This window comes from Sinocyclocheilus anshuiensis, unplaced genomic scaffold (genome assembly GCF_001515605.1).
Source record: "Sinocyclocheilus anshuiensis isolate Anshui unplaced genomic scaffold, SAMN03320099.WGS_v1.1 scaffold399, whole genome shotgun sequence".
In the NCBI taxonomy this organism is placed as follows: domain Eukaryota; kingdom Metazoa; phylum Chordata; class Actinopteri; order Cypriniformes; family Cyprinidae; genus Sinocyclocheilus; species Sinocyclocheilus anshuiensis.
The window spans coordinates 840,196-852,720 of record NW_015552570.1 but is presented as its reverse complement, the minus strand read 5'-3'; the positions used below and the strand labels follow the sequence as shown (position 1 = coordinate 852,720).

At 37.4% G+C, this 12,525-nt stretch overlaps 1 protein-coding gene across 2 annotated transcripts in view; it reads right to left on the bottom strand.

The window, feature by feature from the left end:
• Window positions 1-7,663: 7,663 nt before the first annotated feature.
• Window positions 7,664-12,525, bottom strand: part of LOC107665045 (regulator of G-protein signaling 3-like) — a 48,406-nt gene continuing 43,544 nt past the window's right edge. For both annotated transcript variants that reach the window (XM_016455786.1, XM_016455788.1), the window contains 4 exons: window positions 10,899-11,003; window positions 10,590-10,651; window positions 10,236-10,402; window positions 7,664-9,014 (listed from right to left, as the gene is read on the bottom strand). In XM_016455786.1, the coding sequence (XP_016311272.1) occupies window positions 8,820-9,014; window positions 10,236-10,402; window positions 10,590-10,651; window positions 10,899-11,003 (529 nt within the window). In that variant the 3' untranslated portion in view covers window positions 7,664-8,819. The remainder of the gene's footprint in view (window positions 9,015-10,235; window positions 10,403-10,589; window positions 10,652-10,898; window positions 11,004-12,525) is intronic.

The window sequence follows — 12,525 nt, the reverse complement described above, 5'->3', positions numbered from 1 at the left end:
AAAACGTACTTACAGTCTGTGAGTCAGAGCAGCCGTCATTGTAGTCTACTCTTCCAGGATCAGGAAACAGTCCTCCATAAAATGTGCTGCACACATCTGAATATTTGGGTTGTACTGTTCTGGAACAGTGTTGTAAATACAACTTAACCACTGATTTCTAGTTGTGTCCTCTTTTGGAAGGCCAAACAAAGTAGTTTCGCTTTCACAACGAAACACACAGCGTCACACACGATGGGCTAGAGTGAGGAATGGCCGGTGGGCTTGAGTGAGCGGAGGCCAGCGGGCTAGATTGAGGAACGGCCGGCGAGTTTGAGAACGGCGCGGCCGACGGATTCGACAAAGGAGCGGCCGGCGGGCTTGCGGCAACCACATGTGACAACCCCGGGCTGGACTCCGCTTCGTCCACGGTGAAAGCCGATCCGGCGATCCACAGCGCAAAGTTGATGTATTTCCTCAGCGACCAGCACAGATCAGCTCTAGGCATGACGAAGCGGATATCATCCTCTTTTGGAAGGCCAAACAAAGTAGTTTCGCTTTCACAACGAAACACACAGCGTCTCCACGACATGGCGGCGGCGGCAACAACAATACTACAGCGAGAATAGAAGTTATGCCTTCTTCCTTCCTGTGTGAACATTTGGGCGGTGATATGCAAATCTTCCCACACAGTGACATAGACATGTGGGGGCGTGTTTAAACGAGGCGTTTTAGGAGGGCGTGGACAAGTCTTAACTTTTATAAAGAATATCTCTTTGGGTTTGAGACTTTAGTCTTTGCAACTTTAGGGATCTTATCTATGCACGAACAGCTTATAACACTCCAAAAAGAAAGGAAAATTTGAAATTGCATCATATGACCCCTTTAATGAAATTAATGCCAAGTTCTGTGACGCAACTATAGATGGCGCAGGCTGATGGGTCCTTAACACAAACTGATGATATTCACAGCGTTAACTACTTGGCACAAGCTGATTGGTTCATGTTGCGTACGCAGCCAATAGTCTTGCTGCTTTACATTTGCATTCACTAGAGCAGTTTGCAGTGCACTTTCAGAGTTCCTTTGAAACCCTACACCTTCCCCAGCTCCACCTGTATAGATATGCTATGGGTTATTTTATATGCTATTTGTGCAGCAGCAGTGTGTCTTAAATGCTCACAGCACCGTATCGGCATATGTATTGTCAGTAGCAAGTTCCAGTTTTAGCAGCACAGCTGTTTTCAATAATATTCAATGATATTTTTCAAAGATAATAAGAAATCAAATCAGCATATTAGAATGATTTCTGAAGAATCATGTGACACTTAAGACTGGAGTAATAGCTTTTCATCTTTCATCAAATTCATCTTTGCCATAACAGAAATAAATTATATTTTAAAATGGATTAAAATAGAAGACATTTATTTTGAATTGTAATAATGTTTCACAATAATACTGTTTTAACTGCTACACATTAAAAAATGAGTGTGGACTGCACAAAACATTACCATTACCTTGGCTTACTTTACCCCACAGATAGCACACATAAGAAAACATAACATAGACTTTTTTTTGTAAATTCTTACTAATAACATCATTAAAAATCACTGAGCAGGTAAAGGACATCAATATAAAAGCGTCCGATAACCACTGGCAACTAAATTGTTTTGTATTCTTAGCCATGGATATTTGTTTGTTATTTGTTTGTTGTTCTTGCTCTCTCTGCTCTCTCTTACACCAAAAGCCCTGTAAATGTTTCAATAAAATTCATATTTGGAGCCTGCTGCCTTACCATATGACTTGTGTACCGCCTTTGGTCTCCTGCCCTTAAGCTTGCAAATCTGCAGTGGAGTCAACCTAAAATGACCTTTGGAGGCATCAGGGATGTGCCAGCCAGCATGGTCGATGAGATTGTTTTTATGTTTTTTTTTTTTTTTGCCACATATGTTTTTTGGAAGCTGTCCTTAACGTTAATAATATAAAACCCACACTGTGGAATACACCATTAACATTTATTTTCCTTGGCTCTTCTCTGGACTCAGGTTAGAGACTGAGGAAATACAAACCAGCCTCAGTTTTTTCAGAAAAGAGGTTAAGCTGTCTGTAATTGTCCATGTTTTTCTAATCAGTTCATGGCACTGTTTGAAGAAGACTGACTTAAGCATACTTTGGGGGTGAATGATGCAAAATGAAAACTTTGGAGTATTTCAAACATTGGCAGAGGCTTTTGAGAGTGGAGTATTTACAGCGGGAAAAATGAAAGACATAATAGGAAACATTTGAGGCAGTGAAAGAAGGCAGGCAAACATGGCAAAAAGGACTGAATGATTCTGCTGTACACAGAACCTGAAGGGCCGCCCATATGTTTAAACAATTAAATGATAGTTTAGAATGGACCAGGTTGCTCCTCATATGATCTTCAGTGATATTTAGAGTGTCTATGACAGTGAATTAAATAACAGGCAAACAGCTTTGGTTACACGTTGTAAACTTTACACCATTTCTCTGTGTGGGCTGTGAATGTTCTCAGTGTTGTCAGCAGCAGTAGATCACTGTCAAACATAATATGAGCCCTGACCCACTGATTTGGACAGCAGCCAAATGACCCCAAAATTATCTATTGATGGACTTTTCTCTGGATGATGGAGTAATGAAATGGTGGCGTAAACCCTGTTCTCTTGGAGCTCAGCGTTGGCACTAACAGTCTGTCTTATTCTTTCTTTAATTATCGAAAGAGAGAAATAATTGTTATATCAAGTTGTCTTCAGCCCAGAATTCTTCAAATTCGTTCTAATGACATTTAGTAAGACACTGGGATGTTTCCCCAACTGTGGAGATTATACAGGTCTAATCTAATTTCAGCAACTAATGTGTTTTCTATCAGCTGTGTAGCATCAGAATTAGCGATTTCAGATCGCGAATCAATCAGTCTTTTGATCTTATCGGTCAAACTGAGTTTTTAAAAGGGATCTGAAATTGTTCGTGATTCAGTTTGATTCATTCGATTCGCGCACGCACTGATTCGTTTGCAATGGTTTCTAGAGTCAGAAAACAAAGTGGGCGCTGGAGGAAGTGGATATTTACGATCTAGGAAACAACTTTCAAATGTCAATCAGTTTGTCAGCGATGAAGCCGTTTTGCGCACGCAGCTTATGAGGGACTGTACAGCAGGTAGGCTATTTATTTATAGTAAACACCCATCAAAATATGGGGACATTGATGGGGGGCCTGTGCTTTTACTGACGGCTAGAAACACTCCTCCCCTACGTGATTAGCCTATACCTGAGCGTGAAAGAACAGTGAATGGAGAAAGAAAGAGAGCGACAAAAAGAAAAAGGCTGGGTGCCTTTAAGAGATGAAGATATCTGGCTCATCGCCCGTTCTCCAATGTGCTGATGATGAGGCCTGTGATGAGGAAGGAACCGGGATCGTTCATCCTTTACGGCAGGAAAAAAAAGAGAAAGAGTGCAGCCATAAAAAGTGCAGTCCGTGTGTTCCTGCCGGCACCTGACAGCACGTCGCATCTGCACTTATCTGAATTTAGCCATCAATCAAGAGTGAACACACTGCGCAAGAAGACGTTAATTAAAATAATGACGGACCTTAGGGAACAGTGAAAAATGCTGAAAGTTGAATGCGTTTCTGAATGTGGACCTCTTCAGAAGGGTTTACACGTCGCCTGTTGCATTTCTGAATAATAATAAAAAAAAAAGTTAGTTTTGACAATGAGCTAAATAATACAATAAAGCTGCAAGAAGCAATCAGGGTCCGAATACGGCCCATTTAAGCCAAAAAGTCAAGTATTGTTCATATTCTAAAGCTGTTGTCTTTTTTGACACTTAATGTTTAAATAAATTCATAAACATTAATCGCGATCGTGTTATTTCTTGTTGTCCACTGTTATAGCGCCGCCTTCTGTTCAAATGAGATGAAACTTTGAATTGTTTTCAGACTGTCCTTACATAAAACCCAAGTTTTGTTTTCGGTTGTCCTCATGTAGGCTACCTCTCTGGGATCTCGATAAATGATTGCGTGAAAAGTGTCAGGTTAATTGAACCAATAGTCCCAGTTACAGACATTTCAATGTTTATCATTATTTTGGCACTACAAATTGATTTATAAATTATACATACATGCACCAGATTCCATTACAATTACTTTTTAATTATCCATTGTAACAAAATAAGCTACACCCAACATTATTTATTGGTGTTTGGCAGTCATGTTGAATTAAAAGTTCGGCATGTTTTCATGACTGTTTATACAGGAATTCCAGACTTAATGGATGCCGAATTTGGTGCAGATCTGGCAAAAAAAAAAAAAAAAAACTAGGACTAGTCTGCAAAAGTATGTTTAAAAAAAAAATCCAATATGGCAGAAAACTTTTCCAGGAATAAATAAATGAAGGTATGTGGGATGTCTAGATCATGAGCCAAGGAATCTGTGCACATAAAAGACACTTGGTCTAAATTTCACATTTCTGTGTACATACCGTTTTAAGGCATAACAAAATGTATAATAATAATAATAATAATAAATCCAAACAAAAACATAACACTATGTTTGTGCTCCAAAATATATAAGTTTGTACATTTCTGCATGCTTCATTTGCAGTGAAAACAAATGTTCCAGGTCAAAGAAAAAACACCCCAGACTCATTTCACACTGAAAATATTTTTTCATATTTTTGCATTTGCCTGTCTGCGTCATTACAGGTGTAGTACGTCTCTTTTCTAAGAAAGTCAAGGCTTTATTGATGTTTGCGAATATAAGCCACAGTTGAAGCAGGCCGGTGAAGTTAGCGGAGGGTGATTCCTGTCCTAACATTCCCTCAAACTCACAGAACTGCAGAAACACATCCCCATCATTTCCCTACCATCCCTCTATCTGTCCAAATGTAGACTGTTGGGTCAGGCGGTACGACTCTTTAATAACAGCTGAACAGTATGATTGTAGCACCATCTATGGGTGTGAAGGAAAGCATCCTGAAGATCTCAAATACCTAATATCAGCAATTTAATGCCACCATGCACAGAATAACAATAAATTTATTTCTTTAGCAATTCACAGCAAATTATTTTATTTATTTATATAAAATGAATAAAAATGAACCTGAATGTCACAAAATATCTATTTAAAAATTTTGAAAAAAATGTGAAAATTTGAACATACCATCTTTGTTGTACTTTTTATTTTATTTTTAATTTAAGTAAACAGATTTGAACTGTTAATATGGAAAGTGTATATTCTAGCTGTACATTTAATGTATGTGTTTAGATCGGACAATGATGCAGATTTCAGGATTTAATTTACTTTAATTTACAAAAGATTTCAACTGACAATATGTAAAATGTCTATTTTTAACTTTACATTTATTTATTTAGATATGACAATTAGATATGATTTTGATACTAAATCAGAATATTTAATTTCTTATCATTTAACAATAAAACAGATGTAAACTGACAATATGGACAATGCTAAATCTATACATTTTATAGGCTATATTTAGATATGACAATGTTTTGATACATATTTCAGGATTATTTTACATTTTATTTAATTGTCAAAAAAGTTAATTAAAAGAAAAACAAGTAGACTGACCAATTATGGAAATGTTTGGAAAATATCTGTATTTAGCTATACGTTTTTATTTACGGAGATATGAAAATGTTGTAATGCATATTTCAGGATATTCATCTTCTTTAAATAGGCTTCGTTTAACACGACAATCATCCTCCTTATAGTAAAGACATCTGGATTGTGTGCGTCATCACCCACTTGACCTATTGGCTGTCTGCGTCTGAGACAGCATGTCCGAAGTTCTTTCCTTCACCTACACAACAGCTTCTTGAAGCTGTATATGACTCACCAGCGCAGATCATTTGTGTTCACTGAACATCTGCTTTTGGAACCTCATTGCACATATAAGAATGGCTTTCTTATGAACTGGCTTACTAATTGGGATGTACAGTAAATGCATTCATTTTTTTTACATCTATGAAACACGAGGGTAGATCCTGTAGGCTACTGTGTAAATGTTTTGCAGTGTCTGTGTCATACCTGCAGAGCCGCCCTGGGGAAATAACTCTTACAAGTAATTGTTGATGCATTACTGGGTAAACATGCTGTGGTTTAAACACACTGGTGCACTGTGTCATAATAGTATGCATACAGTGAATAGTTGTTCTTGTGCTGACACAGCTGCATGGATCATAGAAACGTTTGGATCAGAGGTAGTGCAAAATCAAAAGCTTTCATTATATATTAGGCAAAACATGGTTTTCACTTTCCTCTAATTATGTTGCTGTTTTCTTACACACGGATAATTTCCTTTAATTTGTTTTCGTACAGCATCAAGTTTAAAGGAGTGTGTTCCACACCTCCAACAGCTGCATGAGGGGTCAAAGAGGAAGCACTGTGCTCCCACACCCTAGTATTTGCCACCATCTCTGCTTTCATGGAACAGAGACCGTGAATAAACTGTCATTTAGTTACGTTCATTTTTTCAATTACAATTATTATATTAGTAGTATTTTATGTCATTATATATATACATTTCATACATATCTTTTAACCCTATTTACATATTTATGTTCAATATAAAAAATAAAAAAAATTAAGTAAATAAATGATCTCTAAATCCTGAAGGCTTGTTTGCTTATTTGCATTATTCTAGAGCTTTGCTGCCCTCTGGGGATTTTTAGGTGCATAACCTTTTCATATATTCATAAATGTATAATTTTCTATGTATTTTGTTCGTCAGTATTTTAATCGTTTTTATTTAACGCAACGCAAGTCCTGTCCTCTCTGCAATCTCTGATGTAATCAGCCTGGTTTCCTTTATATTAGCGCCGTTTTGGACGGCTTGTTTGAATGCATTCGCTTACTGGATCATTGGACTGAAAACTTTCCCAGAGTTTAGCGGCTTAAAATGATGTGGATCACCGGATCGGCTTTCACCGTGGACGAAGCGGAGTCCAGCCCGGGGTCGTCACATGTGGTTGCCGCAAGCGCCGTTCTCAAGCCCACCCGCCTCTGTTCACTCTAGGCCTCCGCTCACTCAAGGCTTTTGGGCAGTGTAGAGTAGCGCTTGTTTGTCATTTCTCCGATCACAAATGCAGACATGGTTTAATGTTACGCTCCGGCCGGGACAAGGCATCACAATATGGTACGCTTGAGGTTTTCAGCCAATCACAACGCACTGGATAGCTGGCCAATCACAGCACACCTCGCTTTTTCAGACAGATGAGCTTTGTAAAAATCGACACGTTTCAGAAAGGCAGGGCATAGAGGAGAAACAATAATGTACAGTATGTGGAAAATAATGTTTTTTGAACCTTAAACCGCATAAACATTTCATTACACCAAATAATGTTCTTTGTAGCAGCATCATATGACCCCTTTAAAGGGTTAGAATAGAAATTGTGCTTCAGTAATTTTGCGTTAAATTATTTTAACGCGTTAAGGATTGTAAAATTAATCGCATGCGTTAACGCGTTAACGATGACAGCCCTAATTTAAATATTTCTCTTTCATTTCAATTGAAATACAATTCAAATGATTTTAGATGTACAACCTCTTCATAAGGGCAATATATTAAAATCCTATGGCATTTCAAAACAACGCAATGATACAAATTAGAATTTTCAAAAATAAATAAATAAATACCCAGTTGACCTCATGCTTGAATGTAATTTTATTTGATGAGAGTATGTTATATATGAAGGCAGCAGTGAGTGAAATATGACCCCACAAATAAATACAAGAAATATTATTACAGAAGGAAGAATATTGTTAGGATGAAATTGACACTGTATTTGCCAAACATGAGTCTCCCAAAGAGCTAATTGGTAAATAAACGTGTAAATCAACGCAGAACACAAACATCTATGTACAGCACATGCTCAACTATGTTAAACCACTATTAAACACAAACTCTGGCTTCTTTGACGTATGATCAACCGACTAACAGCAACGACAACAAACAGAATACCTTCACTTTTAACATCACTATAACTGTTAGTCCGTATAGCTTAGCCTCTGTTATTTACATCAGGAATTACATTTTCTTTCATTTGAACTTACTATGCCTGTATGATGCATTATGGGAGAACATTTGTACACTATGTAGATGTATATATATTTAAAATAAAAAAACAACAACGTCTGACCCCTTTAATATACGGTTTTTGTTAAAGAAATATTAATAAGAATAATTAACTGTATATTGCACTTAATATTAATTAGAGCCACTGGGCCACTACATGAACAGATGTGGAAATGTTACCAAAGCCCTTGAAAGTAATAAGAATTAGTATTCTGTCAGTAGTATTGAGAGAATATAAACATGCTGTCAACTGCAACTCAGATAAAAAAAAAAAAACAATAACTAACTTAGTTTTGTCCAATATCATCTCACTAAGATCTTTGTAAATGTTGAGTATGTTGAGGTCTGTGCAGGAAAGAAAAGTGAAAATGTATATTGGTAAAGCTGAACAAAACAGTACCAAAATTTCTCATTTTTTTCCCCAAACCCATCATGCTTTGCACCCTCTATGTACTGCCACTGGGTCAACAGGTGCGAAGGTGTTCTGGCAAATTGATTTCTCGCCATCTTATTGCCGCAACCGTCCAACAGGGTGCAGCAAAGAAGCGTCCAAAAAACAATCTGTCCATGCAATGACCCATCGGGCTGAGCTCCAAGGTGCTTAGCTGACCGACGTTTCAATACGAAGCTGTGCATCAGTGGATTATGTGATTGTAGACACGTCCTGTTCTACTACGTCTCCAGCAATACTGATCTAAAAAAGTTTCAACGTCTACCATTTGTCGTCATAGCTTTAAGATGGATCTGCGGCAGAGCCGGGTCTCTTTTGGTTGGTAAATTCCAGGTAAATGTCAGAGCGGAGGAATCGAGGGTACGAGTCTCTTTCCATTAGTCCAAAGATTCTGCTCTGAGCCAAGTCAAAGCAGTCTGCGCAGATGTTCTCCATGTTTTCCTTGATGTGCTCCCTGGTGTACGAGTCCAGATTAACCTTGGAAATAAAACAAGAGTCTGCTTAGGACGCTTTTCATATTAATTTTGGATTGGTTTTCTGGCACATCTGCTCTCTGGAATCAATTACAAATTGCAAGTCGAATAAAAAAAAAATAATAATTCTCACACAAACGAATCCTGTCCAAGAAAAACAACATGAGACTTTAGTTGAAATTGCATTGGACATGTTATTGCTGAAAACAAGTAAACTAAGAAATAGAATTTTGATTGTTAATTTTGTCAACTCAATGCATTATTTCTTCTATTTGCTCAATTCTCCACACACACACAACTGTATGTGTACATTTCTGTATAATTAATGTATGATTTCTGTATATTAATTACTTTTTTGTTTGGACTAAATCATTTGCTTAAAAAACATTACAAATGCAGTTATGTGACTGGAATATGTTATATTTGCCAATTAAAATTAGTCTAGGTTTTTCTTTTAAGCGTAGACTCAAAATGTCATGGTGACCTGAGATCATGAAGAAAAAGTCTTTCAAAGGCTGAAATTCTTGTACAAAAAAAACCCCTTAAGTATTTTTGCAAATCTTGTATTTTTGTTTCTTTCAAATACGTAGTAAGACTGTAGTAACATGTTATTAATATGCACACTTTTTCCTCTCAAATCAAAGTCACTGTGGTATAATAACCAACATGCAAGGAGCCTTTTTGTGTCAAGAAAATTAGAAAATAAAAGAGAAACTCTCATAACTGCATGTCAAGCTCAGCAAGTCTCTTAAAAAGTTGACCTTTTATGAAATGCAACATTAGTTTAGGTTGTCAGATGGTATGAAACATTTAGAAAGTAATCAAAAATTAATGATTACAATTTTTTATATACATTTTGTCATAATATAAATAAAAAGAAAAACATTTATAAGAACTTGACACATTCATTATTAGACTAGGTAAACTGGATTGAAACATTATATGTCCCCTTATGTCATTCTTAGCTTTTTTGTCTTGAATCTCTTGAATATCACTGCCAAAGAACATTTAAAAATATAAAACATGTAAACTTCATTTATGTATGATTGAACAAGAGTGAAGAATCATCTTTATCTTTACTGAATTAAAGACTGAATTATTAATTTACCAAATTATTAATGCCACACAATCTGCAAAATGGCTGCACATTATTTTAGTCACCAAAAACCACCGTAACTAAAAGTTAGTTTCTTAATCTGAAAAAGGTTTTTTTTTTTCATCTTACCTCTTTACAGGACTGTATAGAGATGTACTCAGTGAATATCTTCTTTGCTCTGGATGCCATTTTGGACAGTGATTTGATCCTCTTGAAGTCCTCACAGGCCAGCCAGAAGTCCAGATTCTCCTCACTGAACTCGGTTCGAAGGAAAGAGCGGAAAACCACCAGGCCATCTGAAGAAGTGAAGAGAAAATTACTCTTAACGCTTATTAGAAAACGCAAAATAAGTGCTCAAGAGAATCTGGGGTAAATCTGGATTTGGAGGTTAATATGGATAAACAACATGTTTTAAAACAGCAGTAACAGCTGCTGCAGTGCAGAGATCAACACAGCTGTCATAACGAATGAGACATATCTTACATTTGTGAGAAAGCAGCACATCAAGCGACTCTGCCCATTTGAGAGCTTCCTCTGGAGTCGGTCTGTGGATGAGCAGAAAGAGCGGTCAACAAAGCCATGACTCACACTAATGACCCATTCACAGATAATTATAGCGCACAAAATAGGCCATCTACTCAATAACATCACTGTTGTTTTGATTGCACACTCAACACTCAGCCTATGCACCCATTCAGTGTTCCTCAGTGACTCGATGATATACATATGACACGCAACGCGGTGCGCCGGGAGTCAGCTCGGGTGAAAGAGGAAACAATCACGTGGACTCACTTGTCTGACTTAAGCACTTTCTCAAGCTTGCTGGCTGGATTGCTTCCATGTCTGTCGTTGGTCTTCTTGCGCAGAAAAGTCAGACGGTTTTTCATGTCTTTGGCCCTGTGTGACAAGACAAAAGGCGTCACATCAGGTGATTTATTAGCTAACTGTTCACTCAAGTGCTTCTGGGAGGAAATGTATTCTGGTTATAGCCGTGAACTTTATTGTAGGAGGAACACAGATAGTAAAGGCATAAATAACGCTTTCCTCCAGTGAACCTGAGAATGGAAAGCATTACATCCACATCTCTTAAACCAGAACACCTAAATATCTCATGGTTACATGGCTACATTCTTATAACAAGAAATTATATTTAGCATGAAGAAAATTAAAGGAATAAATAAAAAAAAAAAGGAAATTTGCTGACATTTACTCGCCTTCAGGCCATCTAAGTTTGTTTCTTTATCAGAACAGATTTGGAGAAACTTAGCATTACGTCACTTGCTCACCAATGGAAACAAATCCATCTTTAAAGGCATAGTTCACTCCACAATGAAATTTCTGTCATTAATTACTCGCTCTCATGCCATTCCAAACCTGTAAGACCTTCATCTTCGGAACACAAATGAAGATATTTCTGATGAAATCCGATAGCTTTCTGAGCCTCCCATAGACAGCAACGCAACTGACACGTTCAAGGCCCAGAAAGGTAGTAAGGACATCATCAAAATAGTCCATGTGTCATCAGTGGTTCAGCCTTAATTTTATGAAGCTACGAGAATACTTTTTGTGCACAAAGAAAACAAAAATAACGACTTTATTCTACAATTTCTTTTCTTCGACACGCACTCACGGAAGTACCATGACGCATGCGTTTGGTGCTGCTGACTTCGTTATTTTTGGTTTCTTTACGCACAAACAGTATTCTTGTTGCTGTTTATGGAGGGTCAGAAAGCTCTCGGATTTCATCAAAAATGTCTTAATTTGTGTTCCAAAGATGAACGAAGGTCTTACGAGTTTGGAACAACATGAAGGTGAGAATTTTCATTTTGGGGTGAACTAACTCTTTAAAGGGTTACTCCACCCCAAAATGAAAATTTTGTCATTAATCACTTACCCCCATGTCGTTCCAAACCCGTAAAAGCTTTGTTCGTCTTCGGAACACAATTTAAGATATTTTGGATGAAAACCGGGAGGCTTGTGACTATCCCATTGACTGCCAAGTAAATTACACTGTCAAGGCCCAGAAAAGTATGAAAGACATCGTCAAAATAGTCCATCTGCCATCAGTGGTTCAATCTGAATTTCATGAAGCGACGAGAATACTTTTTGTACGCAAAGAAAACAAAAATAACTACTTTATTCAACAATTCGTCCTCCACCGTAGCGCCATTTTGGAGAGTGTCCACTGAACGCAAACTGCGTATGCTGTTCTGTGTCAGCCGCACCACACGGATACGCTGTTTTCGTTCAAATCAAAGCGTAAATAAACATAGAAAACAGATCTGTGTGGTGCGGCTGACACAGACAAGTAGAACAGTATACGCAGTTTACGTTCAGTGGATACTCTCTAAAATGGCACTACGGTGATGCGAAGGAGACGAATTGTTGAATAAAGTCGTTATTTTTGTTTTCTTTGCAT